Consider the following 20,479-nt stretch of genomic DNA (forward strand, 5'->3'; position numbering starts at 1 on the left):
GATCTACAACCCTATGGTTTGGAGCGATGGTTTTAAAACAATTCAGGGCAGATCTGGGAACCCGCGGTCCTAAAGTTGGCTGCGTTTCCATGGTGTCGGCGGCGGAGCCAAGGGGGCGGGTTCACGCAAGCGCCGAGGAAGCAGGTGGGTGGATTCCGAGTGGGGGTGCGCAGGCGCTATGAGAGGCGGTGAAGCCGGTGGCCGGTGGCCGGGCGGGACCAACAAAGATGGCGGCGGCCCCTGCGGCGGGAGAGATCTGGGCAACAGCTGCGGCTAAAGCTGCAGCCCGGCCCTCGGGGGGGCTGCACGGGGGTAGTAGGGGGTGGCCCTGAGCTGGGGCTTGGCCCCGGCTGGCCTCCCCCGCCGCCTCACCGGGGGACAGGTACGGGCCGGGGCGCTATGGCGTGGGGGGGCCGCGGGAAGACTGCTCCGGACCCGAGAGGACGCCCTCCACAAAGGCAGGGCGCGGGGGGCCCAGCAGGCCTGGGGGAACTGGGCTGGAGGGACAGCATCCATGCACCGCAGGGAATACGCCGCTGGACCCCGTAGCCAATCAGCGGCCTCGGCCTTTCTGCCCTCGAGAGGGGCGGACCCGGCTGAAGCCCTGCTGTGGTGGGAGAGGTGCGGAGATTAGGGTCGGGAAGTCGTTCCTCCTCCCTCGCCGCCGCTGCCCCTGAGCCCGGACACCTCGTTGGAGCTCAGGGGTGGGGGAAGGGAGTGATTCGCAAATCACTCATTTAGTCTGCTTCATTTGCAGCCCGGAGGGACAGGGGTTTGAGGGTGGAATGCTGTCTTTTGGGTTGTTTTCCTGACATCCACACCCTCATTTGTCCAGAAATCCTGAGTTACCCAGGGCACATCCCACTTGATTAGCCAGGTGTGGGGGCCCTTGTCAAGAGCGGTTAGATTATAAAGACTGCCGAGATAAGAGACTATCATTGGCTTTTCAGTAAAGCTGTATTCTGCAGGAAGGGCGTGAGGAATTTATAAAGAATCAAAGCGGTGCGCTGCTATCATTCATTCATTTACTCAGTGGATACTAAGTATTTACTTTGTGTCAAACACTATGCTAGGTACTGGGGATACAGTGACTGATATGACAGACACAGTTCCTGCCCTCAGTGTATGTAGAAGCTAGAGCTAGTGTGGTAATGTAGGTTGCCATCTCCCTCCACATTCAAATGCTGACCCTCTCTTCTCCTCCCAGGTCCAGCCCGTGGTGTCCACAATGCCCCAGGCCTCTGAGCACCGCCTGGGCCGGACCCGAGAGCCACCTGTTAATGTCCAGCCCCGAGTGGGATCCAAGCTACCATTTGCCCCAAGGGCCCGAAGCAAGGAGCGCCGAAACCCAGCCCCTGGGCCGAACCCCATGTTAAGACCTCTGCCTCCCCGGCCAGGTCCCCCTGAGGAACGGCTCAAGAAACTGGAGCTGGGACGGGGACGGACCTCAGGCCCTCGTCCCAGAGGACCCCTTCGGGCAGATCATGGAGTTCCCCTGCCTGGCTCACCACCCCCAACTGTGGCTCTGCCTCTCCCTTCCAGGACCAACCTAGCTCGTTCCAAGTCTGTGAGCAGTGGCGACTTGCGTCCTATGGGGATTGCCTTGGGAGGGCATCGTGGTGCTGGAGAGCTAGGGGCTGCACTGAGCCGCTTGGCGCTCCGACCTGAGCCTCCCACTCTGAGACGTAGCGCCTCTCTCCGCCGCCTCGGGGGCTTTCCTGGTCCCCCCACCTTGCTCAGTATACGGACGGAGCCCCCTACTTCCCATGGCTCCTTCCACGTCATATCTGCCCGGCCCTCTGAGTCTTTCTACTCCGATGACAAAATGGTGAGGACTTGCCAGCACACGTGGCCTTTCATGCCCATGAAAGGGGCATGCCTCCAGCTTTCTTGCCATCACATGGCTTTCTTTTCCCTCTTTTCCCCGAGTTCCTTTCTCAACCCCTCATTACAGCAGCTTGGACTCTCCACTCCCTTACCTAAGTACCCTTGAGCTTCATAGACCTTTTTCAGGTTTTCTGGGAGTCTCCAGCGTGGTGTGCCATTTCAGTCTCCAGGGAATTAACCCAACCATTTGGAATTCTTCTCTGGGTCCCCAGGCCCTCACTCTCCCTCGCTTCACCTTCTCTCCTAGGATGCTGCCTAGGCCTAATTAATCTCTGGAGCTGAAGAGGGGCGGGCTCAGAACATCTGAGTTAGTGTGGTTGTCCATTTCCCGAGCTAAGTGAGCTAGGTTTGATTGCAGTTGGAGCTATCAGGAGAGGGTTCAGGAAGGGGCCACGGGGGCAGGAGGGGGCTTTGGGAGAAGCAGGGTGGGTGTGGGGAGCAGCTGGGCAGCCATGCCAGTGCTTGGGGAGCTGCCCCAGGAGCTGCAGCGCCGGCTGGCTGGGCAGAGGAGTAGGTGGGGAACAGGTGGGACAGCCCTGGCTGAGTCCGTGGCACACTCAGCCGTGATGGGCTTACTGTTCATGGCCTGTGAGGTAGGGAGCCCCCAAGACCCTGTGAGGGAAAGCGGGTGGAGTTTGGGCGTGAGGTTCAGGGGTGGGAAAGCAGCGGGCAGCATGCTGTTGAAAGGTTAAAGAGCCAGGTGGGAAATACATGGCACCCTGCCGATTCACCTCTGACCTTCCAGGCTCATCACACACTGCTTCTGGGCTCCGGCCATGTTGGCCTCCGAAATCTGGGGAACACGGTGAGAGCCGCTCTCCTGCCCTTCGTCTCTAACAGGAATGTGGAATGGTGCTGGGGGAGGGGCGCCGACGCGGGGAAGGCGGGAGGGTGGGGAAGGAGAGCCCTGAAGCTCTTCTAGGCCTCCTGGCCCTGGTCTGCAGAAATAATGGCCGTGTCTCTCCTGCTCCCCCAGTGCTTCCTGAACGCAGTGCTACAGTGTTTGAGCAGCACTCGGCCTCTTCGGGACTTCTGTCTGCGAAGGGACTTCCGGCAAGAGGTGCCTGGAGGGGGCCGAGCCCAAGAGCTCACGGAAGGTGGGGCAACCACTCCTGCTCCCACCTCGCCAGTCGCCTCCCCAACTTCGGGGTCCATCCGCCAGTCACGGTGGCCCCAACCCTTAAATCTGGCGGTTGTGTTGTTTTTTGCTGGTGCCTGCTTCCCTAGAGATTGTTTTCCACCCTCTGAGCCTGCTTGGGCTTGCCTCTTCCAGTCATGAACCTCTGTTTCCCCACACCCACCCCAACAGCCTTCGCAGATGTGATTGGTGCCCTGTGGCACCCTGACTCCTGTGAAGCTGTGAATCCTACTCGATTCCGAGCTGTCTTCCAGAAATACGTTCCCTCCTTCTCTGGATACAGGTGGGAGAGCTAGAGGGTATGAGATTTCTCTCTGGCCATGTCTGGGGGTTGGGCCAAGCCGGGGCCCTGGTGGCGCTGTTCGGAGCCATCGGGTGTTCTTCATCCAGGAAGTGGGGACCAATGTCTGGGCAGGAGATAGTGTCTTTGGATTCGGGGACGGGGGGTGGGGGAGGTGACAGTTGCCCACACTCTGTTTCTGGCTGTAGCCAGCAGGATGCCCAAGAGTTCCTGAAGCTCCTCATGGAGCGGCTACACCTCGAAATCAACCGCCGGGGCCGCCGGGCTCCGCCAATCCTGGCCAGCAGTCCAGCGCCCTCTCAGTCCCGCCGGGGAGGAGAGCTGCTGGAGGAACCTGAGTTGAGGTAAGGTCACCCTCCCTCCCGTGCCCTCCCGGCAGTTTCGCAGCAGCATGCATCCTTCACGGAATGAGGATGGGAAAGGCTCAGTCCAGGCAAAGGCTCAGCCTAGAAGATGGTCTGAGAAGCAGCACGGAAGGAGGAGGAAGGAGGCTAAGGGGTGGGGATGGAGGCTGAGGCTAGGCGGGGCTGTCCTTCGGCTGGAGGGAGAGGGGCTAGCTAATTCACAGGCCGGCGCAGAAAGAGTTTAAGGCTCAGGGAAGTCAGCTGTTCTTCTCTAGTTCCTTTATTTTCCTCTCACCTTGGATTTCCCCCCAAAGTCTTCTGAAGCGTTACTCCTTTGCCACTTCTCTGAAATGTCGAGAAGGAGCTGGGGTGTGGGTGGGGTGCAGGACTGTGGGTCCTTTCTGTGGTGCTGGGGTGCCCACTGATCCCCCCGTCTCACGGGCGCTCCTGCTTCCCTTGATCTGCGGTAGTGATGATGACCGAGCCAACCTAATGTGGAAGCGCTACCTGGAGCGAGAAGACAGCAAGATTGTGGGTACGGAGTGGGCAAAGCTGCACAGGAGGATTGGGGTGTGGGGGGGGCGGGCTTGGGAGAGGAATTGACACTGTGAAGGGGTGTGGGGACAAGACTAGACGATGAAAGTGTGGACGGACAGGGGCGAGGGGTTTGCTAGGAGTGCTGGCCTTGGGAAAGGAGGGGACAGGCAGAGGGGTGGGAAAAGACGGGGACCCAAGGAATCTCAGGCACCCCACAGTGACTGTTTCTCCTGCCTCTTCTCTTCTATCTAGACCTGTTTGTGGGCCAGTTGAAAAGTTGTCTCAAGTGCCAGGCCTGTGGGTATCGCTCCACGACCTTCGAGGTTTTTTGTGACCTGTCCCTGCCCATCCCCAAGGTGGGATTCCAGAGGATTCCAGGGGTGGATGGGACATGGGTTCTGTGACCCATCCCTCCCCACCCCCAGAGCGTGGGAGGGAGCCCTGTGGGTCTCTGGAGTAGAACTGAAGCCTGGATTGGTTGAGAAGACTTGGAGAAGGAAGTTTCAGAACACGCTGACCTTTCATTCCCATTCCCTCCCCTCCCCCCAGAAAGGATTTGCTGGGGGCAAGGTGTCTCTGCGGGATTGTTTCAGCCTTTTCACCAAGGAAGAGGAGCTAGAGTCAGAGAATGCTCCAGTATGTGAAGTTTCACAAGGGCTACAGTAGGGGTGGGAGACCTGGGCAGGCGGGGGGCTGTGGGTGAAAGGGGTTGCATGATGCTTTGGTATGGGGAATAACACGTGAATGTCGGGCCTTGTGTTGGAGTCTCAGATGTGTCCTGATAAGCCTCGGGCCAAGGGGAGTAGCCCGGAGGGTACAGAAGTCACGGGGAGCGGAGTGAATCGTGCTCGAGTCAGGGGTCAGAAAAGCCAGTCGAGGCAAGGAGCGCATTAACATGACATTATTTGACATTTATTCAGGTGTGTGACCGATGTCGGCAGAAAACACGAAGTACCAAAAAGTTGACAGTACAGAGATTCCCCCGAATTCTCGTGCTCCGTATCCTAATCCTCAAATTCTTACTTCTCCCGTCGTTTTACCTCCCCCCCCCCATGCTCCATGTCTGCAGAGGCGGCACACTTGGGAATTGACCTTTCCCACCACACTCCCAGGGTGTGTTCCCAGAGGGGAGTGTGGACACCATTCACGACCTCGGCCCCCCAAATGCTCCTTAACTCGGGGGCTTAGATCTTAATCGATTTTCCGCCTCCCGAGGCTCTATCAAGAAAAGTTCAGTAGGTGTGGATTTCCCGCTGCAGCGACTGAGCCTAGGGGACTTTGCCAGTGACAAAGCCGGTGAGTCTGGAAGGGAAGGACCTGCCGAGCTCCTCTGAAGGGGAGGGAGAGTGGGCGCGGGCACAGCTCTGACGGCAGAATTCGATGGCCTCTAACCCCTCAGGAAGCCCCGTCTATCAGCTGTATGCCCTCTGCAACCACTCGGGCAGCGTCCACTATGGCCACTACACAGCCCTGTGCCGGTGCCAGACTGGTTGGCATGTGTACAATGACTCTCGGTGAGAACAGCCTCCCTCGCCATTCCTGCCCCGTTCCCGCTGCAGCGCGCACACGGCACACACACTTTTCCCTAATACGAAGCGCCCCGGGAGAGCAGAGTGCTCTCCCAGCTGCTGGGAGGTTGCTCGGGTGGGGAGCAGGGGATGTACAGGAGTGACCCCAACCCCCACCCCATCTGCCTTCTTCCCAGTGTCTCCCCTGTCAGTGAAAACCAGGTGGCGTCCAGTGAGGGCTACGTGCTGTTCTACCAACTGATGCAGGAGCCACCCCGGGGCCTGTGACACCCCCTTTAAGCCCTGGCACCTGTGAAACCCGTTCAACACCCTTAAGCCCCAGGCTCCCCATTTACCTCAGAGACGTCTATTTTTGTGTCTTTTTAATCGGGGAGGGGGGAGGCGGTGGTTGTAGCTCCCATTATTTTTTTTATTAAAAAGCACCCTTCCACCTGGAGGCTCCCTTGTCTCCCAGCCCCATGTACAGAGCTCCCCAGGCCCCTGCCCGTGTACAGCCCCCAGCCCCTCTACAATCTCACTTTTTGTGAATAAATTTATTAAGAAAACGTGATGTCCTTATTTCTATTTGTGCTTAGGGGGTGGATACAGAACTGGGCCGAATTGGGAGTGCTCCTCGGACCCAGTTCCCTCTGAACAGATGGGGTGCTCTCGGAGCCGGGGGTGCCGGACGCGGACACGCGGGTGCCGCCGTTTGCCCAAGCAGCGAAGGTCTACGTTGGGGGGAAAGAGGGAAGGCGAACCGGGGCCCCGTGAAGCTGCGGAGAAGCCGGTGCAAGCACTGGGGCGCCGGGTTCTGCCCGGAAGGGTCTGCCCCTCGAGAGCGAGGCACCGAGGACCCCTGTTGACAAACACGGGGCACGTTGCCGGGCGGCCCCGGCTCCCGTAGGCCCAGGCTGTTGCCAACATCAAGGAGCTGTTTACGGCGCCGCCTCCCCACGGAGCAGCCCCAGCGTCCCTATCTGCTCTCCCCACACCCCGCGCTCGCGTGGCCTCCCCGCGGGCCGTCACCCTCCCCCGGCCTGGGAAGCCGGGGTCCGCAGACCGGGCTCCAGCCCTCGCCGCCGCAGCCCTGGGGGCTGGCAGGGCCGGGCCGGGGCGGGCCGGGCCGAGCGCCCTCCCCCGGCTGGCGGCGAACCAGTCAAGCGCCGCTCCCCGCCGCAGCCGCAGCCGCACGCAGCGGCCGGGCTCCGCGGGGCGGGCGGAGCCGCCGCCAGCTCTGTGCTTTCATTGGCTGACGTGATCCGGGCCTCCCGGGGGCCACCAATCCGGAGGCGGGGGAGCCCGGGGCCGCGGGAGGGAGTGGACGCGGAGTCGAAAGGCCCGAAGAGGGCGGACGGAGCGGCGGCCTTAGGGCCGCGGGGGCGCCCCGAGCCCTGCGCTGGCAGATAGCGTGGGTGGGGCTCTTATCTGCCCCCCCCCCCCCCGCCGAGCGCCGGCCGGGGGGCCCCGAGACCTGCTCTCCCCCTGGTTCCCTCCGTCCTCTCGCGGGTGAGTCCTGGGCCCTGGGCGGGAACCTCACTGGCCCCACCTCGTCCGCCGGCTCTGCCGTAGTTTCCCCCCGAAGCAGTGAGTGGCCGGGGGTGGAACGTGGAACCTGCGGGGGGCTTCTGCAGAGCAGGGTGCTCCGCGGCCAGCCTGTCCGATCGCCCCTCTCCCCTAGGCTTCCCAATGGGCCGGACCGTGGTCGTGCTGGGCGGTGGCATCAGCGGCTTGGCCGCCAGTTACCACCTGAGCCGGGCCCCCTGTCCCCCCAAGGTGAGTGCCCCATCGTGCCAGAGGGAGCCTCCTTTAATACTCTCCTCCCGTTTCCGGCTAAAGGAAGCGCGCCACCGTCTTCCCCTGCGGACCCTTTACCCCGAGGCTGTAGGTCGTGCAGCGTGTCTCCCTCCTGTCCCCAGGTGGTCCTGGTGGAGGGCAGTGAGCGTCTGGGAGGCTGGATCCGCTCGGTCCGAGGGCCAGGTGATGCTATCTTTGAACTTGGACCTCGAGGAATTCGGCCGGCGGGAGCCCTGGGAGCCCGGACCCTGCTCCTGGTGAGAGGATTATGGAATGCCCGGGAGGGCTTGCCGGAGGGGCCTTCACTAGAGGACAGACTTGGGAGGAAGTATTGGTGGGCCAGTCCTTTCCTTAGTTTCTCCTCTTCTTGAGGATGTGTGGAGAGCAGGTTTCTGAGCTTGGCTTGGACTCAGAAGTGTTGCCTGTCCGGGGAGACCACCCAGCTGCCCAGAACAGGTTCCTGTATGTGGGTGGTGCCCTGCACGCGCTGCCGTCTGGTCTCAGGTAATGCTGTCACCTCCTTACTGCCCGTCTTTCTGCCTTGCCCGCATGCTCTCACCCCTTCCATTTCCCCATCTCCCAGTCTGTCCGCCCTCCCAGCAAGAGGAGCCAGATGAACAGAAATGACTATGCCTTCCTCCGTGCAGGGGGTTATTCCGCCCTTCACCTCCCTTCTCCAAACCTCTGTTTTGGGCTGGACTGAAGGAGTTGACCACGCCCAGGGGCAAAGATCCTGATGAGACTGTGCACAGTTTTGCCCAGCGCCGCCTTGGACCTGAGGTTAACACGGCCCAGAGGCCCCCAAGTCCCTCTCCTCCTAACCAGCAGCAGAGCCCCCTGCTCAAACCTTCCACCTAGGGGCTCTTCTGTATCATTTGGGAACATCCTCTCCCTCTCCTCACCCCCAGTAGTCCCCAAAACTCAGCGTTGGGACCGAATTCCTCCACTTCCTTCCCATTCTTTTGTTATAGGGGGACTGCTCCCCACCCCAAAGCCTAGTCCACCTCCCGTCCCTACGACACAGCGGCACAGGAAAGTAGTCTGTGCAGCTTCTCCCTTGGCCTCTCACTCCCAGTCTCTCCCTCAAGGTGGCATCTCTAGCCATGGACAGTCTCTGCCGAGGAGTGTTTGCAGGCAACAGCCGGGAGCTCAGCATCAGGTCCTGCTTTCCCAGTCTCTTCCAAGCTGAGCAAACCCATCGTTCTGTTTTACTGGGGCTGCTGCTGGGGGCAGGTGAGTGGGGGTGCTGGTTCAAGGGACGAAGATATTAAGGATCGCTGGAGTAAGGGACTGGAGGTCAGGGGTGCTGTTTCAGTGATCCTTCTTTGCCTCCTCCTGTGCAGGCCGGGGCCCACAGGTGGACTCGGCACTCATTCGCCGGGCCCGAGCTGAGCGCTGGAGCCAGTGGTCACTGCGTGGAGGGCTGGAGACGTTGCCCCAGGCCCTTAACACCCACCTGACTAGTAGGGGGGTTCGTGTTCTCAGAGGGCAGCCCGTCTGTGGGCTCAGCCTCCAGGCAGAAGGGCACTGGAAGGTAGGAGAGCCCCCTGGTGTGTAATGTGTGTGTACGAGTTTGCCTCCATCTTTGCCTAAATGGCCAGGGTTGGCAGGACTAGTTACTCGTTGTTTTCCTGCCCTAGATGCTATTTAAACACGGGCTATCTTAGGGTCTTGGGCCTTATTTGTAGACGTTCGTCCAAGACCTGTTGGATCCAACTCTGGACAGAAGTGGTGTTTGTGAGTGGCTTAGGTAGGGGAAGGGTCAGCCCAGCCCCACTGCACATCTCCGAGTGGCCACGCTGGCTTCCGTCCGGCCCACTGCCTGGAGTGATGGTGGGGGTGGGCTCTGTGCCGACCGCAGGGGGGGCGTCTCTTCATCCTGGGGCAGCACTCAGTGTCTCCTGCCAGTTCGGTGCCTGGGAATCTGAGGCAAAATTCCCAGTATCTCTGTGTTCTCACATGTTTCCATCCTGTCAGGTGTCTCTGGGGGACAGCAGTCTGGAGGCAGACCACGTGGTTAGCGCTGTTCCAGCTTCAGGTAATGGGGTAGCCCCCCTCTCCATCCCCAGCCAGAGTGAGGCCGAGTGTAGCTTCCTGGGCCCACGGGACCACGCTGTGAACGCCTCCTGAAGCAGGCCCCTGGCTGCTGTCCCCTAGTGCTCAGCAGGCTGCTCCCTGCCCAGGCCGCACCTCTGGCCCGTGCCCTGAGCACCATCCCTGCTGTGTCCGTGGCTGTGGTGAACCTCCAGTACCAAGGAGCTCGTCTGCCTGTGCAGGTAGGCGTGGGCACAGATGAACGAGAGCCACAGGCCCAACCGGAACCCTCCTTCCTGACCCGGGCTCTTCCTTCCTCCAGGGATTTGGACATTTGGTGCCATCTTCAGAAGACCCGGGCGTCCTGGGAATCGTGTATGACTCTGTTGCTTTTCCTGAGCAGGACGGGAGCCCCCCTGGCCTCCGTGTGACGGTGAGAAGCAGCAGCTTTGCTTAGTGGGGGTTTCCAGAGGGTCCCTCTGTGCCCACTAGGTCAGGCCAGGCTTGTCAGTGCCACGTTCTCTCCCTAGGTGATGCTGGGAGGATCCTGGTTACAGACGCTGGAAGCCAGGGGCTCTGTCTTATCTCAGGAGCTGCTCCGACAGCAGGCACAGCACGCGGCTGCCACCCAGTTAGGGCTGAAGGATCCACCAAGTCACTGCTTGGTCCACTTACACAAGGTGAGTTGAGGACGCGCTGCTCGGCTCCCACTGGAGGCAGGGACCGGTGTTATCTGTTGGCGTCTACTTGGGCTTGGCCGTCACCAACCAAAATTTCCCCGCATCCCCTCTTCTCTCCTCAGAACTGCATCCCCCAGTATACGCTAGGCCACTGGCAAAAACTGGGTGAGTTGGGAAAGCGGCTGTGTGAGGAGGGCAAGGAAACCAGACCGCCAGCGGTAACAGTCCCTTCGTCTTCTCCTTCCAGAGGCAGCGACCCAGTTCCTGGCTTCTCGGAGGCTGCCCTTGACTCTGGCTGGAGCCTCCTATGAGGGGGTTGCTGTCAATGACTGTATAGAGAGTGGACGCCAGGCAGCAGCCCGGGTCCTGGGCTCGGAGCCTAACGGCTGATCCCCAACTCCCACCTCCTCGCCCTGCTTTACCCACGAAAATACAAGTTGCTGGAGCTTGGCTGGGTCTGCGTATGTTCCTCCAGGCATACGGTGGCGGGGGGTGGGGGCGCTGGGGGTGGAGGAGCGGGTCGCAAAGGTAGGCACAAGGTGCCTGGGATGTAGCAAGCAGGAGCAGAGGCAAGACAAAGTCCTTTATTAGAAAATATATCAAAATCCCAGCCCCCTGAGCCAGGTCCAGAAGAGGAAGTGACTCCAGCACTGGCAGAAAGTACCCAGGGAGGGGCTTCCTTCACCAAACGTACTTCCTCGGAACCATAAATAGAATAAATATTCACAGAGGTCCCAGGAAAAGCCAGATCACTCTTCTCTCCACGGAAGAGGAAGGGACTTGGGGTCCAGCCCTGCTCTTACCCCAGGGGCCAGGGACTCTGAGGAGTCATCACATAAAATCATGACATCAAGGATTCACAGTCATAAGCCCTAGCAGGTGACCCTAGAAAGAGGGACCGCCCAGGACTGAAGGAGCCCAGCTCCAGTCCAGCAGTGAGGAGAGGCCCTTGCCTCCAGCGCAGCCCTGGAGTTCAATCCCCCCACATCCCTCTAAGACCAGTGAGGAGCTGAGGGTGGGGAGAGTACAACCCCTCTGATTCAGTTTCATGATTGAGGAGGGCAGGAAGGAGGAGTCAGTGGGAACCACGGGGGGCTGTGTGGTTGGCGGTAGGCAGAGGGCCAGGCCTGGCTGGGGGCCGGCGCTGCAGCATCTCTTGACGGAAGGCCTGGGAGGAACCAGGTGGGTAACGGGGGCCAGAGGGAGTCCGGGGGCCCCGAGGGTCAGTTCCAATGTCTGCCGTGATGTTGGTATAGAGAGGGCCCAGCTCTCGAGCCAGCAATCGGTATGTCAGTGAGTTCATCCCATCTTGTGTCCAAGAATTCTGAGTACGGACCAGGAGGTCAAATCTGAGGGTCAGAGGTTGGAGAACTAAGGCCCAGAAAGAAACAGCCAGGAACCTAGGGAACGTTAGGATGCAGTATTTTCCCTGGGGGTGCAGAACCCTATGGAGCCACAGCGACGCCCAGGCAGCCCTCCCTACCTGTGGGGGTTTTCCTCGTTGCCCTTATCGCCTCGATGCTTCACCATCTTGTAGTGCCCCACCGACGTGGGGGGGCGAGAGATCTTCATCCCAGCCAGACGCACCCTGCGGGAAAAGCGAGGGCACCTTGGAGGACCCCAAGTGGAGGAAAGCTGCTGACAGGTCAACAGGGAGAGCTACAGCCCCCCAGGAAGCAGCAACATGTTTCTGTACACAGCGACTAGTACTAGTTAGGCAAAAAAAGTACCACGTACTGGAAGAGAGAAAGTCAAACAGAGCAAAGGAAATGGCACAAGAGAATGTAAGGGCTGGACACAGCCAAGCCCGGGCACCCTTTGGCCTTTTAACAACGGGCAGGTAGGTCCGCACCTCCCATCTTTGTTTTCTAAGTGGCTCCCAGGAACTGCCCCGGCATTTGCTCAGAAGGACAGGACAAGCCCAGGAGTTGCAGACCCAAGCTCAGCAATTCCTACCTAGAACAGTGGCTGAGCTGCCTCGACTCCCTCACCCTGCACCCCCCCCCCCAACCCTCAGTGTTAGGAAAAGCATGGAACCAAGTAATCAGGACCCCACCTCTGACATACAGAAGCAAGAACTGAAGATGGCCTGGGAAAGTACTGAAGGAATAATTCCGTACATTTAGAAATTGCTGGGTCCTTTACACACATACAGAGGACAAGAATTCAGAGAGGTCATCTGGAGGACACGAGGGGGAGGGGAGGCAACGGGTCCAGCACAGCAAGCCCAAATTTTCACACCACAGATAGGAAATTGGGTCAGCTGAGGCTGAAGGTCAAAATGTTTCACATGCTAAAAGTGAGCTGGCATCATGCCAATGGCACAGACTTAAAACCGGAAAGCGATTCGGGGCGATATGGAGCAGAGCCCCTCCTCCACAGCCCCATAGGAAGTGGTCTGGATGCAACGTTAGCAGAAGGCAGGACTGAAGTATCTCTAGGCCCCTTTCCAGCTCTGGAATCCCATGACTACTACAGCCTGTTGATCATCTTTTCTCTCCCAGAAACAGAATCAACAGATCTAGGAGACTGAAGGGCGACAGAATGGGGAACAGCACGAAAAGCCTAACCTGGGTAGATGGGAAAAGCTAAGGGAGAGGAATGGGCACAGTGCAGGAGCCAGAAGCTAAAGACTGGTGTCAAAGGGTTAGAGCCAGGGGTGGTCTCAGAGGATGGATCCAGGCCAAGGTGGGGGTGGGGAGTGGTGGCAGGAAGTCTGACCTGGTAGCAATGTCGTCATCCTCACCACCCCAGCCCCAGTATTCATTGGGGAAGCCATTCATCTTCAGGTACTGGTCAGGAGTGAGCGCCGAGACTCCTCCAAAGTACTGGGGGTACGGGAGGCTAGGGAGAGAAAGATCCTTGGGTTCCATGAGTCTCTTGGGGAGATATCCCTACCCCACAATCCCCTTGGCTCTCCTTCTTCCAATGGATGGTGCGTGTCCCTACTTCCCAGCACCCTCATGCCCTCTACCTGTAGCCGAACTTGTTCATGGCAACAGCAACATGCCGGGGTCCCCGGGGGTCACACACATACAAATTGTGGTCGTTCTCGGGCAGAAGGTCCACGTCGTGCAAGAACAGGCAGTCCCACTCCTCATCACGCAGGGCCTCCCGCACCCCAACGTTTAACAGCTTGGCCCTGTTAAATGTTCCATTTCCAGCCTGGAAGGTAATGGAGAAGAACCAGACCATATCTGTAGGTAGCAGCATGGAGAAGTTGGGGGGGGGGGGCGGAAGTACAAAAGTGAGAGGAGGGGGATCGAGGGGGGGTGGGGCAAGAATGAAGAGAAAGCCAAACTTTCATTTTTTCATCCAACAAATCGTTTTTGAGCATCAGTATGTGCCTGATTACTTACATGCTACTGTTTAGCATTTAATCCTGACAACCAACAGCCATGGAACACAGGTGTCTATTAGTTTTCATTCTTTGCCTCACTTTAGGGGGTTAAGAATCTTGTTCAAGGTCACATATGGGACAAATGGCAGAACTAATTTTAGTCCACATCTGTCCAATTCTAAATTTGTGCCATTCCCAATTCAACCAAGGAACCATCATGGAGAGTACAGGGCAGTCGGAATACCCTGAACAGAGTAAAGAGGACTAGGGGCTAACAAGCTGGCAGAGCAGGGCCAGGTGCTTCTCCACATTCAACAGTCTGACCCTCTTAAAATGATTCCCGGGACCCACAGTCGGAGAGCGGTGCGGCATTTCCTCGAGGCTTCCTTACCGGAAAGTCCGAGTGGAGGAGGTTGGGAGTACCTGGTGGATGACATAGATGCCGTAAGCAAGCTGCTGACGCTGCAGGAAGGGGTGCAGGTGGTAGAGCAGCAGGCGCAGGTGGTGCTCCCGGGCCCGGTGGGGCACAATGACGGCTGTTCGGGAGCGGGGCTCACACCCGGCGGGGCGGTACCGGCCCCCCGGTTCCACCCGGGGATTCCTCTCCACAATCTCTGCCAGTGACGGCACTGGGCTAAAGGACACGGACACGGGACCCACTGTTGGGAGGGAATGGCGAGGTCAGGGATTAGAGGGGCGACGAGAAAAGAAGGACCTGCAGGGCCTGGGAACACTGCTGGCCCCGGCAGTCTGGTTCTCGGACTCTGCTCCCCCAAGGGCTTACACAGAAATCTACACACCTTGAGCTTCCCATCATTGGAACAGCTTTGCAAAGTCTGAAAGGCGCAGGCTCTGTACTTAGCCTATCTTATTTTAGGGTTCCACAACTCCTGCCTCACTAGGTTAGAAGATGGAGAACACAGAAGGGCCTCCAACTAACTAACTAACCCGGGGCTCATCTATAAAAGATGCAATCCCCGGCCTAAGGCAGCAAGAGCACATGAATGGCCAGGCAATGAAAGGTTGTGGCTCAACCCAGGAGTCCAATCTAAATTCCAAATCCAGAGCCTGCTGATCTCAACCTCTGCCCACCTTTGGTTACATTAACCCCAGGTCCTAAATCTCGCGCCTGCCGCCCTAGCCCTGTCCCCACACCCTGGCCTTCCCTTTACCTCCTCCTCCTTTCTGCACTCACCTAAAAGAGGAGATCGTTCTGGACAGTAGGGCAGACCTTGAGGAGCTGGAGGGGCCCCTGGGGCAACAGGGGCCCCAGGTAGGTGACTGAGGTTACTGTAGACATCATGTGGATGAGAATAGTCAAATGTCGGCCCCTGCTCTCGGCCAAATAGGGCACTGAGGCTTCGGAAGCCCCCCAGTGACAGGTACATCATGACAGCCAGCTGGGAGCCCACAAGCAGGGCCAGTGTGCAGGGCCGCTCCAGCAGCCTCCGCAACATCCTGGGCTCAGGTCTGAGGAGGGAGAGAGGAGAGTTCTGGGGGCAGGCAGCGAAGAGCAAGCCAGCAGAGAGATCATCAGTTACCAGCCAAGGTGGTGCCAAGAGTTGAGAGGAAAAGACACAAAGAGCAAAGTCACAGAAGGGAGCACACAGGTGTACAGTCATGCGCGGAAAAGAAACAGAATGTAACCACCAGCAGCCCTACCACCTGCCAGTTCCAGCCTAAGTTTCACTCTCCTCCACCTCCTCTCCAAACCACTCAGACCAATTACTCTCAGTCCCCACCCCCAAGGATGCTTACATCATTCAGGTCCTTTCCAAAGGAGTCTCTGGAGAACCTCCCTCCCAATTTTAGAGAGGGGCGGACTCACCTAGGTTCAAGCTGTCTTCTTCGGGATCATGGGGACTTCAGGGGGTCCCGGGGGGGCAGAGATGTGAGGCATTATCTAAAATTGGAAATGTCACAGAGGACAGAGAAAGGCTCCATCCAGCACTCCAACAGCGATCCTGGGACCAGCTGGAACAGAAGTGGTCAAGGATAACCACTGGCCCAGAGGGGCAGAGATCAAGATCTCTGGTGGAACTGGTTTCCCGGCAGTGGAAGTGAGGGAAGGTGGTCTGGGAAAGAAAAGGGGAGGACCCAGAGATGCTAGGTCCCTGGCCTCTGCCCCAGCTGCCCTGGAGTGTCAGGTTTATGTGTACTTAACCATACCCCAACCCGACAGGACCAACCTGTTTGGGGAGTGGGGACGGGGCTGCTAATGGAGACATTATTCTCGCCAAGGGGTGAGGCAGTCACGACAGGATTGTGGAGTGGCCTCAGGAGAACCCAGGGCGGAGTAAGAAACAGGTTCCTTTCCGTTCCTCACGTGCCTGGGAGCTAGCTCCGCAGGTGCAGAGAGCGTGACCACCTGGGAGCTGCAAGCAAACAGCCCCGGAGCGCGGCGGGGGGTAGGATGGGGGTGGCGTCCTCTACCTTTTCTACCCTACCCCAGTCCTAGCGGGGGTAGGGCGGAGGGTTGCCGCTACAAGTGAGATGGGGAGTGGGAGGGCTGGGCAGAGCCCGTCGGGGGGACCTGGGCTGGCTCACCTAGGGGGAGTGGTCAGCGCTCTGCGGAGGGTCACAGCCCAGTTCTTTCGGAGCACCCCAACCTCCTCTTGCATTTGCAACGTGAGCCCACCGGCCTCTATCCATATTTCCACCTGGGACCCCCTCCCTGCTCAAGCTGGTCTCCAGCCTTTACCCGAAACTTCTCATCCTCCTAGTCGCCCGAACCTTTCTCCCGGGCCTCTCACCCCATCACCCCCAGCCCACATACCTGCTCTTCTGCTTCCCGTCGTCACCGCCACCCCGACAGCCTGGCAGGCATCGTCACCGCCATCTTGGAAGCGGGCGCCGCTGGGCGGGGCCTCGCGTCACGGGGCGGGGCCTCGCGTCACGGGGCGGGGCCTGGGGGAGCCGCCCGGACGGGCGGGGCGCCGGGAGGCTGGGGGTACCGAGGCCGGAGCGCAGCCCCGCGCGGCGGGACCGCTTGGGGAGTCGTCGGGGGCCTCTCCCCTGCGGTTCCACTCCTGACGGGATGCCATTTCCCACCCCTCAGACTGGGAGGATAGCAGCTCAAATCAGGACTTTCTTGCAGCGCCGAGCCTGGCCCAGAGGCCAGTGCGACAGTTTCTGGCGCGTCCCAAGACCTGTCACCGCGGGCCAGCCCCTTCCCGGAGTGTTCGTGGTGCCCCCGCAACTTAGTGCCACTTAGTGTCAGAATTGTTTTTTGCTCAGGGTACATCGTTGCGACTGCTCTGGCGCATTTTTGTATCCCCATGGTGTCCCGCAGGCCTTGAAATAGAAAACGATTAGTTAATAAAACAAGGAAACATTGAGTGAGGAGGGAAGGGCGGCGTCTGCTTTAATGTAAAATTGTGTTTTCCCAGATATTAGAGTGAAATGGACCCTCCATTAGTACGCAATATGTTTATCTTGTGGTTTCCACTACCCTCTTAGCATGTTGTGTTTCTTAGAAGCAGATGTTCACACCCAGGAAACTTAGCATAACTCACAATGTGTGCCTCCAAAAGGGAGGGGTATAAACAATACAGTGCGATAAATATGATTTTGCCCAGAAACTGCAGCTCATTCACACGCAGAGACTTGGGAAAGACTTCCCGGAAGTGATGGTTAATGGGGAACCAGAAGGACTCATCCATCTGCCCTATGAGATTCTGTTTCCGAGGGAGCTATTTTACAACTCTGTGTAGGTAACTGATCCACATGCAAATTCTGTGAGGACTGAGGTTCAGTGAACCCCCTACTCCCTACATTGTACAAAACAAAAAACAACAGTTTTTGTTTCCATGTTCATATTCATTTCTGTGTTCCTGATCTGTAAACGTGTGTTCTTTAGATTTCTTTTAAACTAGGTATTACATTGCGTTGAATGGACAGAGGTTCCTGTGATTTGTCCTGCATAACCAACCACCCCACCCGCACATTGGCAGGCAAGCTAAAGAATGTTGTCTGTGAGACGTAAGTGACCCAAGGAGCCTGGTTAATTGACATTAACTGGCCTCCAGGTCAGAACTGGCCCTTCTGGTCTGGGCGCCAAGAGCTATAAAATCTGCCTACAGCCGCACCGTCTCCAGGCTGGGCTGGCTCCCCAGAATGGAATCCGTCTCCAGGCTGGGCTGGCTCCCCAGAATGGAATCCGGGAGGGGAGGCAAACACACCTAGCCCAGGCTCCTTGAATAGGTAAAGACAAGATGACATAGGAATGCAGCTAGCTCCAAACTGCACGTAGGCAAACAAATGTTGAACTTCAGACCCCAGCATTTGCCCTACAAGGACGGCCCTTATAGGGATGGTCAGTTGGAAGTCTCAGCTGGAGAGGCCTCTCTCCAGCGGCCTTCCATTTTGGCTGACTCCATGGGGGCTTCCCTACCCGCTGATGAGGTTGGATGTTGTAAGTACTCGATTTGATTGCCTTCATCTATGCGCAGATTTTCCTCTTCTTCAGTTTCTTTTAGATTTTTACAATATCAATAAAGTGCTTTTTTCCCTTTGAAGCTGAGAGTACAGCTGCTGAGAATCTTTTCTTTAGAACACACATCTGTCAGTTCCCATGCGAGTTAAATAAAATCTGTAACACACGTTTATTTTTTTTTAAAGATTTTATTTATTTATTTGAGAGAGAGAGAGAATGAGAGATAGAGAGCATGAGAGGGAAGAGGGTCAGAGGGAGAAGCAGACTCCCTGCCGAGCAGGGAGTCCGATGTGGGACTCGATCCCGGGACTCCAGGATCATGACCTGAGCCGAAGGCAGTCGCTTAACCAACTGAGCCACCCAGGCGCCCCACACGTTCATTTTTATTTGGGTATTGACAATAACTCTGTCCTTGGCCAAACTTTAGACAGGCTCCTCTCAGGCTTCTTTTCAAATAAGCCTCATCCTTGGACCACTGGCCACTTTCAGGAAGAATTCTGCTGAATCAGTTTAGCCAGAATCTCCTCATCCCTGATGTAATCATCCACTGACCCTATACATATCCCCTCGTCCTGATTGTATTCAGAGTCAAGTTCCACCTCTCTCCGGTTGGGATAGTCTTCACACTTACTGCAATTATGCTGAAAAAAAAGTCTTCCTTACCTCTTGAACAAGTGTCAGAATAATTATCTCTTCAGCAGTGGGAGAGTCATAACTTCACCTTTTTCTGAACATTGTGTTTTATATATTTTTAAGATTTTATTTATTTATTTGAGACAGAGAGAGCACGAGCAGGGAGAGGGGCAGAGGGAGAGGGAGAAGCAGACTGCTTACAGAGCAGGGATCCCAGGACCCTGATCTCATGACTGTGAGCCTAAGGCAGACGCTTAAATACCTGAGCCACCCTGGCGCCCCAGAACATTGTATTTTAATAGCTGTCTAGCGTTCTGGACACAGGAAACCATAAGTGCAAAAGTCTAAAAATGAGAAGAAAGGAGGGAGTTTGGGAAATTAAAAATGGATCAGTAAGGCTAGCCAGTTGGGTTGAAGGGCATGGTGAGCCAGGAGTCAGAAGAGATGAACAGGTGCCAGGTAGTAAAAGTCTCCATAAACTAGTTAAAAAGAATGGGTTTTGTCCTGGGGGAAGAGGAAGGCAGGGAAAGTGCTCTAAACAGAGAGTGCTACTGTCAGAACTTTAGGAAGTTCACTCCGGTGGAAACACAGAGCATTCACTGGAGTGGTCAAGACTGGATGCAGGAACACCATTTCAGAGGTCACTGCAGAAATCCAGGAGTGAGGTGAGGCTCATGCAAAATAAGGCAATATCAGTGGAGGGGGGGGGGCGCCTAGGTGGCTCAGTTGGTTAAGCTTCTGCCTTCTGCTCAGGTCATGATCCCAGGGTCCTGGGATCAAGCCCCCATGGGGTTCCCTGCTCAGCAGGGAGCCTGCTTCTCCCTCTCCCTCTGCTTGAGCTCTCTCTGTCAAATAAATGAATAAAATCTTAAAAAAAAAAAAAAAAAAGCAAAATCAGTGGGAATAGAGGGAAGAGGTTGTCTTTGAGGACTTTACAAGGCCAATAGGGCTTGGTGATTGCATGGATGTGCCTACTCAGGGAGTCAGAGGACTCCCCGATTCCTAATGCGGGCCACTGGGTGGATGGCGGCTCCTTTCAGTAAGAAACAAAACTTAGAAGAGACACATATGGGTGAAACAGTAGAGATGACAAGTTAAACTTTGGACTTAATGAGTTCGAGATACCTGTGGAGGCTCAAAATGAGACAATACTGGGTTTCAGTATGATTGGCTCTGAACCCCACTGGCTGTGTGATATTGAACAATACACTTTCTGGGTTTCATCTATAAAATGAACCCCATATAAAGGGGGGTTTGTGATAATTAGAACTATGGGACAGTGATGGCAGAAGTTAGATATTCAGTATATCTGAATTTTGAGCACAAAGTAGGAGCCAAGTAAAAGCTCTGATATTTTAAGGAGCTCACTGGGTAGTAGAAAAGACAAACATATGGAAAATGGAGGGGCACATGGATGGTTCAGTCAGTTCAGAGTCTGACTCTGAATTTTGGCTCAGATCATGTTGATCTCCGGGTGGTGGGATCGAGCCCCACGTGTCTGGCTCTGCACTCAGCGGGGAGACTGCTAGAGATTCTCTTCTTCTCCCTCTCCCTCTGCACCTCTCTCCACTCTCTTTCTCTAAAATAAGTAAATAAATCTTAAAAAAAAGAAAAGAAAGTGGAAATGTGGTTCTCCCCGAGGACCTCTGTTCCTCCATGGTGTTCAGTTCTGTAAAACTGACCTTCATCTTCTTTTTTCTTTTTTAAGATTTTATTCATTTATTTATTTATTGGGAGTTTTTTTGGGGGGAGGGGGGTGCAGAGGGAGAGGGAGAGAGAGAATTCCAAGCAGGAACATGGAGCCTGACTCAGGCCTGGATCCCATGACCCTGAGATCATGATCTG

The 20,479-nt window shown here is 56.8% G+C and overlaps 3 protein-coding genes across 9 annotated transcripts; 2 read left to right on the forward strand and 1 right to left on the reverse strand.

Moving 5' to 3' along the window:
- The first annotated feature begins 180 nt into the window (after positions 1-180).
- On the forward strand, positions 181-6,281 carry USP21 (ubiquitin specific peptidase 21). The gene is made up of 13 exons (XM_028090948.2): positions 181-382; positions 1,208-1,828; positions 2,633-2,692; positions 2,864-2,984; positions 3,197-3,308; positions 3,515-3,670; positions 4,141-4,205; positions 4,460-4,563; positions 4,757-4,843; positions 5,128-5,206; positions 5,396-5,503; positions 5,607-5,721; positions 5,913-6,281. The coding sequence occupies exons 2-13, from the start codon at positions 1,229-1,231 to the stop codon at positions 6,001-6,003; spliced, it is 1,698 nt and encodes a 565-aa protein (XP_027946749.1). The 5' UTR covers positions 181-382; positions 1,208-1,228; the 3' UTR covers positions 6,004-6,281.
- A 744-nt stretch (positions 6,282-7,025) lies between these two features.
- PPOX (protoporphyrinogen oxidase) lies at positions 7,026-10,676 on the forward strand. 2 transcript variants are annotated; one of them, XM_028091008.2, is made up of 13 exons: positions 7,026-7,224; positions 7,397-7,491; positions 7,635-7,769; positions 7,901-8,016; positions 8,160-8,292; positions 8,601-8,745; positions 8,856-9,046; positions 9,490-9,550; positions 9,670-9,788; positions 9,869-9,979; positions 10,077-10,226; positions 10,349-10,391; positions 10,474-10,676. In XM_028091008.2, exons 2-13 carry the CDS (start codon positions 7,405-7,407, stop codon positions 10,614-10,616), a joined length of 1,434 nt encoding a protein of 477 aa, XP_027946809.1. In that variant the 5' UTR covers positions 7,026-7,224; positions 7,397-7,404; the 3' UTR covers positions 10,617-10,676. The 2 variants fall into 2 exon arrangements, with proteins under 2 accessions (XP_027946809.1, XP_027946810.1); XM_028091009.2 differs by lacking the exon at positions 7,026-7,224 and having other exon boundaries at positions 7,405-7,491; positions 7,885-8,016.
- Positions 10,677-10,792: 116 nt separating this feature from the next.
- On the reverse strand, positions 10,793-16,427 carry B4GALT3 (beta-1,4-galactosyltransferase 3). 6 transcript variants are annotated; one of them, XM_088016751.1, is made up of 8 exons: positions 16,343-16,427; positions 15,395-15,469; positions 14,762-15,036; positions 13,990-14,225; positions 13,201-13,391; positions 12,948-13,070; positions 11,710-11,814; positions 10,793-11,575 (listed from the first exon to the last, which is right to left on the reverse strand). In XM_088016751.1, the coding sequence occupies exons 3-8, from the start codon at positions 15,021-15,023 to the stop codon at positions 11,302-11,304; spliced, it is 1,191 nt and encodes a 396-aa protein (XP_087872877.1). In that variant the 5' UTR covers positions 15,024-15,036; positions 15,395-15,469; positions 16,343-16,427; the 3' UTR covers positions 10,793-11,301. The 6 variants fall into 6 exon arrangements, with proteins under 6 accessions (XP_087872877.1, XP_087872878.1, XP_087872874.1 ...); XM_088016752.1 differs by having other exon boundaries at positions 14,762-15,059; XM_088016748.1 differs by having other exon boundaries at positions 14,762-15,469.
- Positions 16,428-20,479: the final 4,052 nt, after the last annotated feature.

This window comes from Eumetopias jubatus, unplaced genomic scaffold (assembly GCF_037043125.1).
Source record: "Eumetopias jubatus isolate StellerSeaLion01/CBP00866 unplaced genomic scaffold, mEumJub1_p1.0 scaffold_12, whole genome shotgun sequence".
Classification (NCBI taxonomy): domain Eukaryota; kingdom Metazoa; phylum Chordata; class Mammalia; order Carnivora; family Otariidae; genus Eumetopias; species Eumetopias jubatus.